Below are 19,472 nucleotides of genomic sequence, written 5' to 3'. Positions count from 1 at the left end.
CTAGTTTCCGGTTGTGGATGGGCGTATCGCTGTGCCGTAGACGCATGCGTAGATGCCGCCTCAGGATTTGCACCGGAGCCTCTCGTGGGGGCCTTGCTGGCGCCGGACCCGGACTCGCGAGCTGTGGATGGTACGAATGGGCCAGGGCCGGGACGATATGTCGGGACCCAAGGAATACGCGCCGAGGGAGGGAGCGAGGGGAGGGGACCCGCGAGGGGCATAGCTGTCTCGGGACGCTCCAACCTCGAGGGGTGGACCTCTAGGACAGGCACCGCTGCTGCGCATGCGTCAGGTTTCCGGTTACACCCCTGAGTTCCGGGGTGCAGCTGAGCTTGATTGACAGGTGAGGAAGCTAGCTAGGAAGTACAAGAGCCAGACCTATGGAAGAGTGTTGAGAGAACCCCACGCTGACTTGGAACTATGCTTAATCCTTCTGCCTCAGCCTCCTGAGTGCTAAGGTAAAGGGCATATGATACAGTATTCTGTGTTTTATAGTTTTGTATATGTGTACTGATTGAGAGACACTGTTCTGCTTCTTTTAGTTAAATCTACGCTTGTTTATGAGAGGGGTGTCGCAGTGCCTGTAGGTTTTTAGAGGTCACCAGGCATAGGAGTTAGAGCCAGTTAACACGGGCGCTGGGAACCGAACTCCAGGACTGCATCTCTCCAGTCACTTGCATTGGTCGCATGGAGCCCAGGCTGGCTTGTAACTCACCAAATATTTGAGGATGCCCTTGAACTCCTATCCTTAGAGCCCTCCAATCTCCAGTGCTGGGATATCAAGTTTGCTCTACCATGACCAAATTGTGGGCTTTAGATGACCAATGAAAATCTGAGGCAGGCGCATCGGGTGTCACATATGCTGGGGGCAGCCTCTTGGGAGAAGTTGGATCTGTGTTAAACATTTCCTTTCCTGTGCCTCCAGCTCCTGTGTCCCCAGAACCCTGCAGGAGGCCAGACGCCATGTCCACATTCAGACAGGAGGATGTTGAGGACCATTATGAGATGGGAGAGGAGCTTGGCAGGTGAGTGGCATGGGTGTCCTCTGGGAGCTGTGGAGAGGGACGTGGAGCCAGCCAGTGGCAGGGCCTGAGAGCACTGCTGTGGGGTTGTTTCTTTTCCCCTGTGAGACAGAGTCTTACTATGTATGCCTGGCTGGTCTGGAATCTGCTAATCACAGAGATCCTCCTGCCTCTGCTTCCCAAGTGCTGGAGCTAAAGGATTGCTCCACCACTTTGGCCTTAGTTGATTTTTTTTTTTCTTTTCAAGGCAGGGTCTCGAGTACCCCAGATTGGCCTTGGGTTTCCTTTATGTAATTATTATGTTTTGCGTGTTAGTGCACGACTTCCTGGAGTCTGCGCTCTTCAATTCTGTGAACTCAGGGTGTCCTTGGCAGCCCTGGGTAATGTGTCCCACCATACTGCACAGGCTGTTTCACGACTTACTGGGTCTCCCTTATTTAGTTCTGTAAATGTATGTTTTTATACTGGTGTCTGTCTCCCCGGTGCCTGGATGGTTCAGGAGACCTTTTCTGTTTGGTGTTTCTTGCTAACTCACACGCCTTTCCATGCTTTGGAGCCCCCTCCTCCTTCCCCTCCCATCTCCTCACACCAGGCCCTTCCTCTTTCTAAGGGGCTTCAGACCTTATTTGGCAAGTTCTGGCCTGGCCAGCCATCTGGGAACATGGAGGCCCGCCCTGTGATGTCACCCCCATGGAATGTAAATAACCCTTTCCAGTGTAAGGCGGGCCAAGGAGAGTCTTCCTGCCCGGACCCTGAGCCGCTGGCTCGCTGCCTTCTGGAGTTTCCCATTCCAGCCCCCACCCATGAGAACCTCCCAGCTAAACTGCCGGGGCCTAATGGGAACAGCTCTGGTAGACCCCCAGGCAGATGCACTGTTACAGACAGCTCAGGCTATGGGTGCCTGCCACCCCAGTAGGGCTCCAGCTGTGTCCCTGTCACGCACATGAAGAGCCACATGCGATGGTCACATCTATAGGCCTGCTGCCAGGGAAGTGAGGACATTCCGTGCCAGGGATGTGAGACCCAGACTGAAAAATAAGATGGGGAACTGGAGAGATGGCTCAGTGGTTACAGCACCAGCTGCTTTTGCAGAAGACCCAGGTTCGATTCTCAGCACCCACATAGAGGCTCACAACTACCCGTCAAACAAAGAGGCCTTCTTAGCTACCACACACCCCCAAAAAGAAAGTATGGACAATTTAGCCCGTATGTAGTCACACTCTGAGGGTGGTTCCGGATCCTGAGCACCTCAGACATCAGTGCTCATCTAGCAAATGAGGATGTGTTTGTGTGTGACCCATGTGTGCCATCCTGTGTAATTTACATATAGTATTTATGGTGTTGGGGTGCGCGTGCCCAGGCCCCAGGCCTGCCACGCTGGACACTCACTGTCTGGATCTCTGTGTTTTTATTTTTTAATTTGTACAAAAGATTGACTTGGTTATTCAGTGTGCTGCTGCATATGTGCTTATGCCAGAAGAGGCCCCAGCTCTCATTGCCAGCGGCTGTGAGCCAACAAGAGCACCGCTGAGCCACTTCTCCAGACCCTATTTTTAATTAATTAATTAATTAAATTTATTCAGTTTTGTTTTTTTCAAATAGGGTTTCTCTGTGTAGCCCTGACTGTCCTGGAACTTACTCTGTAGACCAGGCTAACCTCGAATTCACAGAGATCTGCCTGCCTCTGCCTCCCAAGTGCTGTGATTAAAGGCGTGCACCACCACTGCCCGGCTGTTTGTTAATTTTTAAGAGATATTTACTATATACGTGTGTGTAGCAGCCACAGCTCTTGTGTGGAGGTCGGAGGGTGGCTTGCAGTTCTCAGGTGCACAAGCAGGTGAAGTCATTGCAGCTGTCCCATGTTTGTCAGCCCTCACCTGCCACTCAGCTCGAGTCCTTGTCTGTAACAGGCCAGATAAGCAGGCAGTGAGCAGGCAGATGCAGGAACATCCTTAACTACACAGGAGTGAATTCAGGGCTAGCCTGGGCTACATGAGACCCTGCCAGAAGAACAAATCTGATGATAGCTCAGGGTAAAATATCCACCCTACAAATGGGAAGCCCTTAGCTTCTGTCCCAGCAACACACCCGAGAGACCAAGCTACATCTATGGATCCTGCCATGGAGAGGCCTCGGTTGCTCCAGCACAGTGGGCGGGGCAGCTAAGAGCAGTATGGATGACAGCAAGCAGGGCCGTTGCATAGATGCAGCCCTGGCATGCATCTCCGCACGAAGCAGGTCAGTACCTGTTGGAGGAGGCCACGTCACTCTGTCCTCTCCATCTCTCTCTCTCTCTCTCTCTCTCTCTCTCTCTCTCACACACACACACACACACACACACACACACACACACACACAATGAGCTACTGGCGTCAGTCTGGGTTCGGGGTGGGTATGCTGCTGTATCTGTTGCGGGGACATGACGAGTGAGCCATTGGATTGCCTGAGTCCTGGAACGGTCCTGCTCCCCTCCCCCAGCTCCATCCCAGTACCTTTGGTGTTAGTACAGTGGATAGACACAGGTCAGGGTGCAGACAGTGCCTGCAGGTGCTGCCCAGGCCTCTTTCCCACAGGTGTACTTGATCTGTCCACGATGGATGGCTGCACGCCGCCAAATCTCTCCTTGGGTACGCAGGCTTTCAGGGATAGCCACATGAATTCTTTTGTTTGTTTGGTTTTGGTTTTGGTATTGTTTTGAGACAGGTTGGTTGTGCTGCACCTTGATATGTAGGCCAGGCTGGCCTTTAATGCACAGAGATCCTCCTGCCTGTGAATACATACACATGAGCAAGGCGTGGTGGCCAGTTCTCTCCTCCCAGTCTGTGGTTGTCTGTGTGGCTGCTTTCACCCACTGAGCCACCTCACCAGCTCCATGTTGTATGAGGCAGTGTCTCATGTAGCCCAGGCTAGCTTCAAACTCACCATAGAGCCAAGGATGACCTTGAACTTCTGATCCTCCTGCCTCCGCCTCCCTAGTACTAGGACGACAGGGCATGCTCTGTTCCCTAAAACATGCATTTAAAAAAAAAAAGATTTACTTATTACATATACAGTATTCTGCCTGCATGTATGCCTAAAGGGCATCCTGAAGAGGGCATTAGATCCCAGTTAGGAGCCACCATGTGGTTGCTGGGGATTGAACTCAGGACCTCTGGAAGAGCAGCCAGTACTCTTAACCTCTGAGCTTTCTCTACAGCCCAGCCAAACATTTATGTTGTGAGGTTCTGGGAAAACATGCTGCTATCCCAGCTGCTGTGAGAACTTGGGCTCAGAAGCTCTCTTGGCCATACTCTTTTTCTCATTACCCTGGTGGTGTGCCCCTCTATTCCTGCTCAGGGTTGAATCATCAGCTTACCTCAGATAGGGAGCCAATGGCAGACCAAGGCAAGTCTTGGTCACCAAAGACTTCACTCACCAAAGTCCAGTGGTGAATTTTACTGGGGCTATTTATAGGAGGAGAAATGGACGCAGACAGCCCAGGCGTACCCCAGCATGGGTGACAGACAGCTCAGAGACCTGGGACCCTGGAGCGAACTGCACAGTCCGTGGGCAACTCCACCATGGGTGTCCTCCCTGGGGTGGCTCCATTCCCTGACCCTCTTCCAGGCAGCCTGGCTGGTCTGAGTCAGTCAGAGTCCTTACTGTGTGTTTTGGTGGGTTTTGTATGTTTGTTTTATATTGGGAGGGGGGGTCCAGTACATCTGGTCAGTTTCAGGGACTTCCTGAAACTGCTGAGATGTTTGCTGTTTTCAGGAGTTTTGCTCTACAGGGTAGCTTTTCTTTTTTTTTCTTTTGGTTTTTTCAAAACAGGGTTTCTCTGTGTAGCCCTGGCTGGCCTGGAACTTACTCTGTAGACCGGGCTGGCCTCGAACTCAGAAATCCGCCTGCCTCTGCCTCCCAAGTGCTGGAATTAAAGGTGTGTGCCACCACCGCCCGGCTAGGTGTTCATTTTAGAGGGTGGGACTATATGTCCTGGGCTTGAATTGAGATTTCCTGCCACTGCTCCTGCATTAAAGGCGTGGTCACGATGCCTGGCTGAGGGGTACCTTTTTTATGTCACATTGTTTTTTGGAGACAGGGTGTCTCACTGAATCTGAAGCTCGCCAAGGCTGCTGGACTCCCTGGTCAGGGCCCTCCTTCTCTCCTCCAGCACTGGGGTTAACCACACCTGACTTTTGTTGGATCCGCGGTCAGCACTCTGTCCCCCAAGCTGTCTCCCAAGTGTCAATCATTTGGCTCTTTGGGCGGATCTGCTGTTGTGGAAAACGTGGGGGACAAGTGCACAGAGGCTGGGTACAGAGCCCTGGCTTCCTCCTCCCCTTCAGTGGCCAATTTGCCATCGTGCGCAAATGCCAGCAGAGGGGCACGGGCATGGAGTATGCGGCCAAGTTCATCAAGAAGCGGCGTCTGCCATCCAGCCGTCGTGGCGTGAGCCGGGAGGAGATCGAGCGCGAGGTGAGCATCCTGCGCGAGATCCGCCACCCCAACATCATTACACTGCATGACGTCTTCGAGAACAAGACCGACGTGGTGCTGATCCTGGAGCTGGTGTCTGGTGGCGAGCTGTTCGACTTCCTGGCCGAGAAGGAGTCCCTGACTGAGGATGAGGCCACGCAATTCCTGAAGCAGATCCTAGACGGAGTCCACTACCTGCACTCTAAGCGCATCGCGCACTTTGACCTGAAGGTGGCGCGTTTGCGTGCGTGGGTGCGCGGGGTGGGGGGAGGGAAGGAGGGGCGGGGATAACTGAGGGTCCATCCCCCAATGCCATCCCACAGCCCGAGAACATCATGCTGCTGGACAGGCACGCGGCCAGTCCGCGCATAAAGCTCATCGACTTTGGCATCGCGCACAGGATTGAGGCCGGCAGCGAGTTCAAGAATATCTTTGGCACACCGGAGTTCGTCGGTGAGGGGCGGGTGTGGGCACTGCACAGTAGGGTAGATCCTGCACAGCCCCGGTAGATCCTGACCTGCCTCAACAATCCTGTCGCCCACAGCCCCCGAGATCGTCAACTATGAGCCACTGGGCTTGGAGGCTGACATGTGGTGAGTGTTGTTGGCAGAGGCCCTGACCTACCCTGTTCTCCTCTAGCTGTTCCCAACCTGTAGGCCTTAGACAGCTAGCTGATGAGGGTGTGGGCCCTAGGCAGCAGCATGGAGGGGCTGAGGCCCACTACTCTGACCCCAGCCTATCAGACGACATGGGCTCTGCTCCTTCACACAGGACCCAGGGGGCTCTCTGCCCCCAAAGAGGGTCCTGAGGTTATGCTCTCCTGGCTTTATAGCTTAGGTGCTCAAGCGACCCTGTGACTGACACTGATCACACTCCGTGGGTCAGTGGGGCCCTGTACTACGGGTGTGGAGCTGCCACGGCCATTCTGACTGGCCTTTTCTGCCCCCTACAGGAGCATCGGCGTCATCACCTACATCCTGTGAGTGCTGAGAGGGGCCTCGGACTGTACCTGCAAGAGGCCGGGGAACAGGGCTGGGACCGCTGCCTGTGCACCCATGCGCGAGAACTGGCTAGGGAAGGAGCTGCTCCCAGTGGAGCACTGGCTGTGCCTCTGGCCACGCCCCCAGCCCCTCCCCTTGGGTTCTAGGCCCCACCCCCTTCCCTGGTTTGTTCATTCCCATCACAGCCAGGCATGGAGGAAGTCAGGGCAGAAGCAGAGCAGAGGCGGGGGCTATGGGGGGCGCTGCTCACTGCCTGCTCAGCCTGCGGTCTTCATGGTAGTGCTTGTGCTCTGGGCTGGTATCGCTCGCGTCAGTCATCAGTCATGAACACCCCACAGGCTCATCTGAAGCAGGCAGACATTTAAGGACCCTGTTCCCAGATAACCAGTGGAGGGGTATGGGGTGCCAGCCCCCATCGGCTGATCCCCCTCCCTGGCTTGCCGTGCACCCTGTCTCCTTGCAGCCTGAGTGGTGCGTCCCCATTCCTGGGGGAGACCAAGCAGGAGACGCTGACAAACATCTCGGCAGTGAACTATGACTTTGATGAGGAGTACTTCAGCAGCACCAGCGAGCTGGCCAAGGACTTCATCCGCAGGCTGCTGGTCAAAGACCCCAAGTAGGCGGCCCGTGGTGGTAGCCTCAGCGGCTGGCCACGCCGGTTTTATTTATTTTTGGTGTGTGTTGGGGGGGGTCTTTTTGTTGTATTTTTGAGGCAAGGTCTGGGCTGCCTCGGCCTCCTGGGTGCTGAGTGCCTGCTACACTACCAGTCTTGACACCCTCCATAGCCAGCTGAGCCAGGACCTTTGGTACAAGTGATCACAAATCTTAAAACCCTATACCAGTTACCAGAGCTTTTAGAACCTCACTGGGGTGGTCGAGCAAGGCTTACCCCAGGACGGGGCGGAAGGGGTTTTACTGGCGATAGAGCTACAGCTTATTTGGCTTCGCCATACACTGGGATAGGACACTTGAGGAAGACTGGGGACCTGGCACGTGTTGCCCTGATGGGGGTCATGCGGGGTCCCTTTGGTGGAGTCACCAGAGACCTGACCCGCCTCATCCTGCAGGAGGAGAATGACCATCGCACAAAGCCTGGAACACTCCTGGATCAAGGTGAGGCCTCTGGACCCCAGGATCGAGCTGGTAGGCGGGAGGGCTGTCGGTGTGGGCCCCTGCTGCAGCTCTGCTCCTCACAGGTGCGCAGGCGCGAGGACGGTGCCCGGAAGCCAGAGCGACGGCGGCTGCGCGCGGCGCGCCTGCGCGAGTACAGCCTCAAGTCGCACTCGAGCATGCCGCGCAACACGAGCTACGCCAGCTTCGAGCGCTTCTCACGTGTGCTGGAGGACGTGGCGGCGGCAGAGCAGGGGCTGCGCGAGCTGCAGCGGGGCCGGCGCCAGTGCCGGGAGCGCGTGTGTGCGCTGCGCGCTGCTGCCGAGCAGCGGGAAGCGCGCTGCCGCGACGGGAGCGTAGGGCTAGGCCGCGACCTGCGACGCCTGCGCACGGAGCTGGGGCGCACCGAGGCTCTGCGCACGCGCGCGCAGGAGGAGGCTCGGGCGGCGCTGTTGGGTGCTGGGGGCCTGAAGCGTCGCCTCTGTCGCCTGGAGAACCGCTACGACGCGCTAGCCGCGCAGGTGGCCGCCGAGGTACAGTTCGTGCGCGACCTGGTGCGTGCGCTGGAGCAGGAACGGCTGGAGCAGGCTGAGTGCGGCGTGCGCTAGGCAGCGGCACTCCACCCCCCACCCCCGACTCCGGCCCACCCCCAGAATAAAGCTGCTTCCCACGCATTGCCTCGTGTCTCCTACGCCCTGCAGGGAGGGTGGGAGCGAGCACCCCCTCGATAGGTGCCCCCAGCAGCCGAGGGGCTCCTTGGAGATTATGGCTGTGTCACACCACACATCAAGGGTGGTGTCACCCACAGTTCACATAGAGACATTCAAGGTTGAACTGGTGAAGCGGAAGCTCAGTGGGGATCCGCAGTATCACACAGTTCCAAAAAGGACATACACACTTCGGGGGTGGGGAGACCTGGAGGACAGTTTCAGTAAGAGATGAACGATATGCACCTGTCATCCCAGCTCGTGAAGGTCGAGGCAGTTTACGACATCATCCGGCCCCAGGAAGAGTCAGAGCTCAGCTGAGTCCTGCCAGATCTGCTATCCGTGGGGCTCTGGGTCGGTTTTGTGTACTGGGCAGTAACGAGCTGTTCACCTGCAGTGTTCAGACGCTGCCTTGTGCACAGCCACCGGGAGGCGGCACCAGACAGCCAGAGTCAGGACGCTGGCCGCCCCTCCCTATGGCAGCTCGACCACTTGTAGGTCAAAGTTCTGGAATCTGACACCTTCCGCTATCTGTGGGCACCGGGCGTGCACATGGGGCACAGGCACAAGCTCATTGAGAAGCCAGGTTGGGTGGCACAGGCCTGTGGAGCCAGAGCGATCTTTGTGAATTCAGAGCCAGCCGGGTCTATAGACTGAATTCCAGGAAAACTAGGGCTACACAGAGAAGCCCCCGTCTCAGAAAGTAAAGCTATCGCCATAGGCCCCTTCACAGGCTTTCCTGATAAGCCCAGGTTTTACAAAAATGTGGACGTGTAACACATAATCCTCAGGACTCAGAAATGGAGCATTATTTGGGAAACTTGGTCTGTTATATTAGCTGAGTCGAGTGAAGGCAGGACTGAGCTGCTGGCAGAATTATGTAGGACAGAGATGTTCAGGCTGGATAGGGGCCCGGGGAACGCCCGCTACGGGTGTGTGCCCAAGTTCCTGTTTCCGTATCAGTGCTTTACCTCTTTAGCGATGATGGGCCTTGGCTTCAGGTCCCGCTGACGACAGCTGATAGGGCTGACACAGCTGACAAACCCGTGTGGCTTCTCAAACTCACTTCAGACTGCCTTCTCCGAGGGCCAGTGAGTTCGTGTGTATCCCAAGTTAAGTTATGAACCTTGTTACATGCCTGGGGCTCGGTAGCAAGGCCCCTAGAGTTGAGTCGTAATCAGTTAATTGACTCGTTTATATGTTTTTGAGACAGGCTCTCACTGTGTAGCCTTGACTTCACAACCCAAGCTGGCCTTGATCTGAGTTTGTAGTCTAGTCTGAGTACATCTGGACAACACCTAGGTTTTTTTGTTTTGTTTTGTTTTTGCCTCTTGTAGGTCAGAGGGCACTGCTGTGCGTCATCACGCCACCACCCCCACTCCCAAATCTGTCACAGCCTGGAACAGGTGCTCGCAAGCCATGTTCATAGTCACTCAGCTCTTGACCATACTCGGGCAAGAAGCTCCCTCACTATTAATAACCTGGCGAGGAGCCGGCGTCGCGTCTATAAAGCCAACCCCGCCAACCCCAAGCGGCTCCTTCAACCCCTGAGATCTTAAACAAAAGTAAGTACGCCAACCATCTCCCCTTCTTGGCCCTCACCCAGGCTTCCTGCAGCAGTAATGACCCCAAAAGTCAAAGAATTGTGTTGAAACGAAGGACGAGTGAAACACAGACCCTGCTGGTCCCAGAGGCTTGTGGGACAGTGGGCAGAAGGAGGAACTGTCATCTGACGGTGCAGAGCCAGGGACACCCCATCCTACCCAAGTGACCCCAAGAATGCATGTGTGTCATGGTATGGGTGGTGAATAGCTGGGCGATCAAAGAGGGGACTCCCTCTGTCCCCACCCAGTTCTCCGGCACGCAGCTCCTTGAACTTCTATGTAGTTCAAAGCTATTTTTTTTTTTTTTTTGAGATAGGGTCTGGTAGCCCTGCCTGTCGTGGGACTTGATATGTCCAAGCTGGTCCTAGACTCAGAGAGATTCTCTTGTCTCTGACTCCTGAGCACTGGGATCAAAGGCATACACCGCAATTCCTGGCTAAAGGGATTTTGTGGCTGTCTCACATGCATAAACCCAAGGTGTGTCCCCAAATGCCACCTCTGACCCATTACTGCAAACCTACTCCTGGTGGCTGGAGAGGCAAGGAGATGAGAAGTCCTTCCCAGACAACTTGCAGTCTCTCTAAGAGTCCCCTGGGTGCATGGGGTAGGTGTGAGTGCAGGATGGATGACCTGGGGACACCACCAACGGTGGCTTCTGTCTCCTGTCAGGCTCCCCTCTGGCCTTGGCTGGTCTTTCACTCAGTGTTCAGGATGCCCCTGTCTTTCCTGGCCCTTGGAGATCTGAGGTCTGGAGAACAGCAACCTTTGCAGGTGATGGTGTTGAGCCAAGTGGGGCCCTGGGGCCTGCGTGCTGACAGAGGGTTCCACTGAGAGCTGGCTGATGTCTGTGACAGGTGTCAGTGTAGGGAAAGGACAGCCCAGGGCAGGGAACATCGCCTGTCACCCATCTCCAGGTCTTGTCTCTAGGTGTGGTTATTAGGATTTGGGGTGTGGGGGTTTTGGCAAGATTCCAGTCCTGGGGCTGGGTGTGGGCAGGAGAGTCAACAAGAAAAACTGAGAATCTGGTCCAGATTCACCTTTAACGCGTGAAGACCTTGGCTTGAATCCGGAGGGCTCGACTCAGCTCCGGTACAATTGCTCCTATAAGGAGTCTGGAAATCCAGCCAGGCAGGTGCCCTGTGCTCTGCTGGATCCCACAGGCCAAGACCCCACAGGACCTGGGGACAATATAGCTGAGTGGTCAGCTACAAGCCTCCCCCTCACCTGGCTCCAGGACTCATGAGTGTCCCCATCATCAAGGTGACCCACACATACAAGGGACAGAGGAACAAACCTTGAGCTCATTTTGTGGGGATGTCTGGCTGTGTTCTGTGTTGGGCATTCTGGGCTCTGGAGGGTGCTGAGGAGTGTCCCTGCCTCCACCCACTTTGTGCCTGGAGCTGCCCCAGTGTGACACTTGTCCCCAGGCATCGCCCAGGACCTTCACGAGGACCAACCTGAGTTGTTTTGTTGTTGTTGTTATTGTTGTTTGGTTGTTCGTTTTTGTTTTTGAGACAGGGTCTCATGTAGCCAAAGCTAGCTTCCAATTCACTATGTGGCCACAGATGACCTTGAAATTTTGATCCTCCTGCCTCCACCTCCAAGTGAGTGCTGGGTTGGTAGATATGTCAGAATGCCCAGTCTGAGTCCACCTTTTTATAACAGACCTTGGACAAGGGACTCCCATCTCCCCTGAGCCTCAGTATTCTTAGCCACGTAGAGGAATCCATTTACACACTGTTCCTCTGGGTGTTAATGTCAGGGTGTCCTGTGTCTGTCCTGGACTGTCCCATCACTCAGTTAGGGGTGCTGGTGATATCTGGAGTGTTTGTGGGCAGAGCTTGGTTCTCTCTGAGTGTGTGGCAGGAGAGACACATGCCACTAACAGACACCAGTAGACGCCTTGGCTCGACCAGCTGGCTAGGACAAGGTTGAGGCAGGCAGGTGACCCTGAAACCCTCTGTCGCTCTGGAAAGGCTGTGAGGGGCTTTACCCTGGGATTTAGGACTCAAAGAGGGCCTAAAGGGCAGGGCTGTCCAGAGAGCTCTGCTTGCCAGACAGAACTGGGTCCGAAACCTGTCTCTGCCGAGTCATCCTGAGCCTCTGGGCTCACAACCATCTGAAATGGGATCTGGGAATGGGACTGGGACAAGCAATAAACCAATCTCAAGATACAGGTGCACCCTGAGGTGAGCTCTGGGGATCCCAGAGGACATGGGGTATTCTGGGGAGACTGGGAAAGCCAGTGACTGATGCTGGTCTCAGCGTTAAAAACATTCATATTACATTGGTGTGTACATGTGTGTGTGTATGAGGGCACGTGAACATGCCACAGCATGTGTGTAGAGCTCAGAGGGTACCTTGTAGGAATGGTTCTCTTCTTCCACCATATGGGTCTTTTATTTTTACTACTACTACTAATAATAATAATACTATTATCATTATTATAATATGTGAGTACATTGTCACTGTCTTCAGACACATCAGAAGAGGGCTTCTGATCCCATTACAGATGGTTGTGAGCCACCATGTGGTTGCTGGGGATTGAACTCAGGACCTCTGGAAGAGCAGTCGGTGCTCTCAACCGCTGAGCCGTCTCTCCAGCCCCCCACCATGTGAGGTCTTGAAGACAGAACTCATGTCACCAGACTTGGCAGCAAGCTTCTTTACTTACTGAGCCATCTTGCTGGCCCCCAGTTTATTCCTTACAAGTTTTTCTCATTAGGTGTATAGATATTGTTCCTACATTTTTGTCTGTGCACCACATACGTGCAGTACCCACAGAGGCCAGAAAGGAATGACAGATGTCCTCTGGAGCTGAAGTTATAAGTGCACGTGAGCCACCATGAGGGTGTTGGGGACTGAATCCTTGTCCTCTGCAAGAGCGGCCAGTGCTGTAACCACTGATCCATCCTTCCAGCCCCTAGTTGATTCTTCATTCTATGAGTCATGTCCAGAGCGCCTGAGTGGCCAGGCTCCAGCTGCCCTGAAGTCATCTCCCTCGTGTCCCTGTCTCATGCCAAACTATTTTGGGGGGATGTGACCAGCAGATGAGTCTGACCACAGTTGTGCCTGGGACAAAGGCCCCTGCACCAGCCCTGCCAGGCACCACGATTTCAGCTTCTGCCCAACCTTGAAGTTGTGACCCTACAGGGAAGCTCCTTATGTTGGTCACAGGACTTCTGCAGCTGGGGAGATGACAGATGTCTGCATTGCAACCTGTGGGTGTGAGGGCATCCCACGCCTGTCACAGCATAAGGGAGGCCTCACAAATATTGATTGGGGAGCATAACAAGAGAAACAGAAACAAGTACAGGGGTTCAAGACTAATCGGGGTGCAGGAGCCCCCATCCCAAAGCAAAGCAAATACCCTGAAGTTTGAGGTCTGTAAAATTCAAATGTTAGAAAGTGGAGTTCAAGAACCAGGCATTGATGGCACACACCTTTAACCCCGCATTCTGGAAGGAAGCAGGCAGATCTCTGATTTCAGGGTCACAGTGAGTTCCAGGGGAGCCAGGGCTGCACAGAGAAACACTGTCTCAGGGGAAAAGGAAAGGAAAGGAAAAAAGAAAACGGATTTTATAATTTATTATTTTTTATTATTTTCTGTAGGGGGAGGAGCTGATACTAAAATCTAGTTCCCTAATTGGCTCTTGATTTGGTCAATAAAGACGGTGGAAGCCAGTAGGTCCCGGCCAAAAGAAGTGTGTTTTTATTTTTTGGTTTTTTTTCTTTTTTGGTTTTTTCAAGACAGGGTTTCTCTGTGTAGCCCTGGCTGTCCTGAAACTCACTCTGTAGACCAGGCTGGCCTCAGAAATCTCAGAAATCTGCCTGCCCCTGCCTCCCAAGTGCTGGGATTAAAGGTGTGCACCACCACCGCCCAGCAAAGTGTGTTTTTAAAATTACAAGCAACAGTTTTATTTTTCAAAGTCTTATGTAGACAAGGAGAATTAAAACTTGTTATTGAGCAGAACACTACTACTCAGTCACCCACCTATCCACCCACCCACCCATCCATCATGGCATTTTTCTATATGTAATTGGGATTCTGTCATTGCAATTCCACAGATGGCCATCAGGTGTCACCCTCATGCCAAAGAATAAAATCCCTGAAGCCCAGTTGGAGGGGCCGCCCCCCCCCCCAACATCTACATTCCAGCGCCACCAAAATGAAAATGCTCGGAGCTTCAGTTTTCCCTTTCATGAAGTCCACACAAGTAACAAAAGATCACACTGTGGCTGCTGTCGCCGTGGCTGGGGGGGGGGGGGTATGGTTGTGTGAGAGAGGAGACAGTGTGCTAGGTTGTAAGGACAGACAGCATGTGTTATGTGTGTGTGTGTTTAGGAGATAGATTCCAAATAACCTTACAGAATGAGACTCGTCTTTGGTCCCCGAAAGGGGTAGAGGGAGGCTCAGGTGAGAGAAGGGAGGCCTCAGAATTCCCCCAGGAACTCTCTCGAATCCCATCCTTTTTAGGTAGAGCAGCAAGTCTAGCTGGACACACCACCTTATTGTGTGATCCTGAGTACCGCAGGAGACCTCTTTGTGTCTGTCTACATTAGGGTAGATGTTTTTTTCTTCTTACCCATGTTCATGGGAAATGTCTCCTTTAGGGAAACTGAGGCACATAGACAAGGCTACTTACAGGTGGAGGCTGTCAGCGCCAGAGGCCACCAGGTGCCAGTAAAGAGTGGCACTCACACTCACAGAGATCATACAGGAGGCCAGGTTAAAAAACACAGTCCACTTTAATATTGAGGTGCTATAAAGTCTCAAGGTGTCCATGTCCACTGCACGTGTGTGGGAACGTGCCGCCGCCCTATGGACAGATTCCCTACAGGCAACGAGCCACTGTGTCCAGCCGGAAAGTTTCAGGCCCCACTGCCCTATGTCACATTCATGTCCTTGCTAGGACGTGTTAAGCAGCCTGTTTTGAACATCCTCCAGAACTTGACGGAAGAGCCCCTCCCTGGACTTCATGCCATCTAGATAGACTGAAACCGGAAAGGGCCTGGATCAGGGCTGGCAGGGAGAGTGGTGTGGACTCTCTCAGGACAGGAAAGAGAGAGAGCCTGGGGTGGGATTCAGCAGGGAGTGGGAAAGCCAGGGGTTTAGAGCATTGGCGGAGCCTCGTTCTGGTGCTTACCAACTTCCACCCCGTCCCGCTCCATCTCCCGTCTATACTTCTGGTACATGGGCCACACGTGACCATCAAACAGGCCAGGAGGATCAGGGACCATGTAAGTACGGCTCCTGTAGAGAGAAAGGAGTTCCAGGCCTGTCATGGGAAGTTGGTGCTAAGGCGAACCGCAAGACCCAGAGAAGTTCTGGGTGAAGGATTAGACCCCTGGGCAAAGGCTGTGACTGTGGGACCCCCAACTTCTGCATTTTTTCTACCGTTGAGCCTATCTGGGGAAGGGTGTGTGTGTGCTGTGTCCAGGCCTGGAGTTCTGGGCTTCTGCGGCAGAGGGTCACTTCGGAGCCCACTGCCCACGCCTGTCTGGCTCGGGGAGGAGCCTGTGCCCCAGGGACATCACCTTCTCCTCCGCTTGCATTCCTCATACGGCACGGTCAGGAAGTAGCGTTGGCTGTACAAGTCCACCAGGGGCCTGGCCAGGGAGTGGGGGACAGGGTCAGCTGGTGTCTCTGCGGCACCCCCGTGTCTCCTGAGCCCACAGAGTCGTTCCACTTCCAAGGTGTAAACGGACACAGAGATCTTGGCAGGCTCACATGGCAGGGTGGGTACCGTCAGCCTGAGGTTCTGACGGTTGTGGGGGCTTGGCAGACTGGTGCTTACTTGTAGCTGTACAGTAGGAAACCCTCGAGGAGGAGTATGTGGGTGTCTGAGGCACCTGGCTGCAGGCTGACACCGTGAGCACGCGCAAACTTGCGTGGATCCTTCACCCACGCCTGCACCGTGCTGAGCATGGCTTCCATGTCCAGGGACTCAAGCACTAGTGGGACAGACAGCAGGGTTCAGAGCGGGACGCACACCCACAGGGCGCAGTGAGGAAGCCAGGGCGGGGCTCTGCTCTTACCGTCCCACTGTTTGAAGCCGTCCTCCCCGACTGCTATTTGGTCCTGAGGCTGAAACACAAGCCTGGGCTCAGACCTGTGCCCACCCAGCCCACCTCGCCACTCTAGAGTAGCCCCACACCAAGGTCCCTTCTCCCTTCGAGCCCATTGCACAGAAGGGAAAGCAGAGGTATAAGAGGTCATGGGTAAAAATATCCCAGCATGCCACAGTGAGGCTAGCACCCCCTTCTCCATCAGTCTGACGAGGGTCCCCAGCGTAGGGGATTGATCCCCTGGACACAAGCAGGGCTAATGAGAATACCGTGCCCCGTATTCCCCACACCCCTGCACCCCAGACGGCCACCTTGAAGAAGTCATCCTGATGGATCACACAGCAGTTGGGCAGCGCCTTGAGGAGGCTGTTGGTCAGGGTGGTCTTCCCACCGTTGGTCACGCTAGAAGGGCGAAGGGCGGCATGTGTGAGGCAGTGGGAGATCCCACTCCTGAGCACCTCACAGGACTCTACTCACCGTGGGGTTGCAGCCAGGCCCATACGGGTGGCGGTGCGTGCGTGTGTGTGTGTGTGTGTGTGTGTGTGTGTGTGTGTGTGTGCGCGTGTGCATGCGCGTGCATGTGTATACATGTGTTTGTGTGCACTGACTCTCCATAATCCCAGAGCTGAGAAGTTAGAAGGACTTGAGCATGAGCTCAAAGGCAGCCTAGGTGACTTAGTGAAACCCTAACTCAAAACAAAGTGAAAATCAGGCAGGGAGTGGTCAGACAGAGCCCCTCCCCAGAATGCCCTGAGTGGCGGGGGTGGGTGGGTGGGTGGGTGTGTGGCTCAGGGAGGGGAGCCCCTGCCTAGAATCCCTGGGACACCAAGGCAGCAGAGGTCACAGCATTCTGGTGCTTAGGGCTCAGGCCTCAGCCATTCTGGAAATACTGTCCTCTGCCCTAAGTTGCCAGCTGTCTCAGCAGCCCATGGGGCGGAGGTCACAGGCTGTTGCTAATGACGATCATTAGAAAAAAGGCTTAGCTTAGGCATAGAGGCACCTGCTGTCACCTCAGCTAGGGACTAAGACGGGAGGATCCTCGTTTTTGGGCCAGCCTGGGCTACAAAGTGAGTTCAAGGCCAGCCTGCATGACTGCTAGTCTACTCCAAAATAAAAAGTAAAAAGAAGGCCAGGCCAGAAGCCCTGTCATAAGGATTCCCTCTGTATGCTCAAGGCCTTGGATTCACCTTGGTGCTTCCAGAATTAAAAAGAAAAGAAAAGAAAGAAAGAAAAGAAAAGAAAACCAAGTATTCATCTTGTTCAGAGACACTTCAGTTTCTTCCTGTACATCTGTCCCCCGTCCCCACAGGGCAGGTCCCCAGGTTTTCAGCAGGCCTCCCCAGTGTCTTCCATGCAGGTGCAGTGGGACCATCCCTGTCCCCTCTGTGGTCACCAGGCCCACACATCCCTCATGCCAGCAGCCTGTGGGCAGCAGGCACTTCCTTCCCTCCCCATGCAGGGCCACACCCCAGAGCCTGGAGCTCACCCTCCAATGCCTATGATGACCTTCATTCTGGGGACTGGAGGTGTCGGCTGGTCCTGAGGTGGCCACACAGCCCAGCCAAAGCGTGCAGTGTGCTGCTGGGCAAGTCCCAGCTTCATTGACAACGCTGTAGGGCATTTATAGGTTTGGACAGCCTGGAGGCCGCCCCGGGGGAAGAGGCCCCCCAAGTACTTGCGAGGGGTGGGGGTAGGGAACACCTGTTTCATAGGCTGCAAATAGCTTCGGTAGCCTTTTGCCTAAAAAAGTCACGAGCCAGAGGGACAGAGGGACAGTAGCCAACTTCTAGCCTGTGCCCCTATGTCTGCCTCTTCTCCTCTCTCCCCTCCTCCCACCCTCCTCCCTCCCCTCCTCCCTCCCTTCCTCCCCTCCCTAGTCACACCTTTCTATCCCTAAAAATATCTGCCAGAGTTTGTGTCCCCTGGCTTGACCCCGACATTGAGACTGGTTCCTATGAGGCCAAGAAAAAGGACTGTCCAGCCTCTCCCCCCTCCCTCCTGCTCCCCTCTTCCCCCTCCTCCCCTGGCCCCAGCTCAGCCTTGCCAGGAAATTCCTCTTCCAAAAGTGTCATGGCTGAGGTGGGTTTAGGCCTCTGGGTAGTGAATCACAAGACAACTCTGCTCTGATGACCAGGCCTGGCTACGGAATCCTTTCAGAGTGACCCTGTCATTGTGAGCCCACCATGTGACCAGAGTCATTGAGATTCAGACTCAGGGGAACTAGGGTGTGGCGGGGTGTTGTTACCTGCGGTTGTTGGTGAGGGAGAAGAAATGTTCTGTGTGTGTGCCTGTGTGTATGTGTGTGTCTGTCTATATGCATGTACGTATGAATGTATGTATACGTGTTTGTGTGTGCATGTATGTGTGTGCGTGCAGCCACATAAGGAGGCCAGAGGTCAATGTCAGGTGTCTCCTGGGTCTTCCTATGCAGTCCTGTGGTCTCAAATTTGCCATGTAGACCAGGTTAGCCTGCCTCTACCTCTAGGTATTAAAGGCATGCATGCCCATATCCTGCTGGACCTTACTTATCAAGGTTTATTTTTATTTGTGTGTGTGTGTGTGTATTTGGGGGGGGGGTATTTGCCTGAATATGTGTCTGTTCTCCAAGTTTATGCCTGCTGCCACCAGAAAACCAGAAGGGGGCATCAGACTCTACCACCACCCCTGGAACTGGAGGTACAGTGATTGGGAGCTGTCACATGGATGCTGGGAAAGGAACCTAGGTTCTCGGCTGGAGCAGCCTCTGCTGTAACTGCTGAGCCACATCTTCAGCTCTGCCCACTTACTTTTGAGGCAGAGTCTTGCTGACCCTTGAGCTCTGTGACTGGGCTCGGCATGCAGCCAGTGGGCCCCATGAACCCCCCATCTTGGCTCCCTGGTGCTGAGTTACATGTGTGACACAATGCCTGCCTTTTATCTAGGCTGGGACATTTGAAGGGAGGTCCTTCTGCCCCGTGACCAGCACCTTACCCCAGGAGTCCCAAGTCTCCCGACCTGTCCTGCTGGGATCACCCAGTTTCCTGTCCTCTCTGCTGTGCCCTGCTGGCCCCACCTCGTGGACACACACTGTCCTAGCGTATGGCTGGTTCTTGCATCAGAGAGGACTTGTCCCTCAGGGTGTCTGGCCTTTCCCTCTTGGTCCCCGGGGACCTGAGTGGGCACTGTGACCAAGACAGAAAAGACATGGACAGCTGGGTTCCAGACCTATGGGGTGGTTGGGAGTGAGTGTGTGAGTAACCAAGCAGGCTGTGGAATGAGTGTGATAGGAACCTGTAGGCAGTGAAAGGCAGACTCACGTGGAAGGGCACACCCACCCCGCCTCCAGCCTCTGTTGCTTCGTTAGAGATAAGAGTCTCTATCTGTACCCAGGCTGCTCTGGAATTCCTGCGGTCCTCTTGCTTCAATAGTCTCCAGAGTGCTGGGATGTTAGCCTTGGGTCATCACACTGAGGTTCCCCATCATGTCTTGTTGGTGACCCTAAACATAGCTGTATTCATATGCCCT

At 54.4% G+C, this 19,472-nt stretch overlaps 2 protein-coding genes across 3 annotated transcripts; one reads left to right on the top strand and one right to left on the bottom strand.

Annotated features, from left to right (window-relative positions):
- Positions 1-12: 12 nt before the first annotated feature.
- Dapk3 (death associated protein kinase 3) lies at positions 13-8,262 on the top strand. 2 transcript variants are annotated; one of them, XM_052165904.1, is made up of 9 exons: positions 13-130; positions 926-1,025; positions 5,348-5,708; positions 5,801-5,930; positions 6,022-6,070; positions 6,430-6,456; positions 6,942-7,094; positions 7,546-7,591; positions 7,675-8,262. In XM_052165904.1, exons 2-9 carry the CDS (start codon positions 964-966, stop codon positions 8,194-8,196), a joined length of 1,350 nt encoding a protein of 449 aa, XP_052021864.1. In that variant the 5' UTR covers positions 13-130; positions 926-963; the 3' UTR covers positions 8,197-8,262. The 2 variants fall into 2 exon arrangements, with proteins under 2 accessions (XP_052021864.1, XP_052021865.1); XM_052165905.1 differs by lacking the exon at positions 13-130 and adding an exon at positions 330-458.
- A 6,527-nt stretch (positions 8,263-14,789) lies between these two features.
- On the bottom strand, positions 14,790-17,480 carry Nmrk2 (nicotinamide riboside kinase 2). Its single transcript, XM_052165703.1, has 7 exons — positions 17,455-17,480; positions 16,280-16,370; positions 15,939-15,987; positions 15,698-15,854; positions 15,438-15,509; positions 15,047-15,153; positions 14,790-14,894 (listed from the first exon to the last, which is right to left on the bottom strand). Exons 1-7 carry the CDS (start codon positions 17,478-17,480, stop codon positions 14,809-14,811), a joined length of 588 nt encoding a protein of 195 aa, XP_052021663.1. The 3' UTR covers positions 14,790-14,808.
- Between the last annotated feature and the right edge of the window lie 1,992 nt (positions 17,481-19,472).

Source organism: Apodemus sylvaticus, chromosome 20 (assembly GCF_947179515.1).
Source record: "Apodemus sylvaticus chromosome 20, mApoSyl1.1, whole genome shotgun sequence".
NCBI classification, from domain to species: domain Eukaryota; kingdom Metazoa; phylum Chordata; class Mammalia; order Rodentia; family Muridae; genus Apodemus; species Apodemus sylvaticus.
This window is presented reverse-complemented; position numbering and strand designations above follow the sequence as displayed.

Bases quoted from the DNA above. Each gene is read 5' to 3' on its own strand.
- Dapk3 (XM_052165904.1), top strand. From the start codon at position 964: ATGTCCACATTCAGACAGGAGGATGTTGAGGACCATTATGAGATGGGA. The intron at 5,709-5,800 runs GTGGCGCGTTTG...GCCATCCCACAG, and splicing joins TCGCGCACTTTGACCTGAAG to CCCGAGAACATCATGCTGCT. The intron at 6,457-6,941 runs GTGAGTGCTGAG...GTCTCCTTGCAG, and splicing joins GGCGTCATCACCTACATCCT to CCTGAGTGGTGCGTCCCCAT.
- Nmrk2 (XM_052165703.1), bottom strand. From the start codon at position 17,480: ATGAAGGTCATCATAGGCATTGGAGG. The intron at 15,855-15,938 runs GTAAGAGCAGAG...CTGTCCCACTAG, and splicing joins CGGCTTCAAACAGTGGGACG to TGCTTGAGTCCCTGGACATG. The intron at 15,154-15,437 runs GTGATGTCCCTG...TTCTCTCTACAG, and splicing joins GAATGCAAGCGGAGGAGAAG to GAGCCGTACTTACATGGTCC.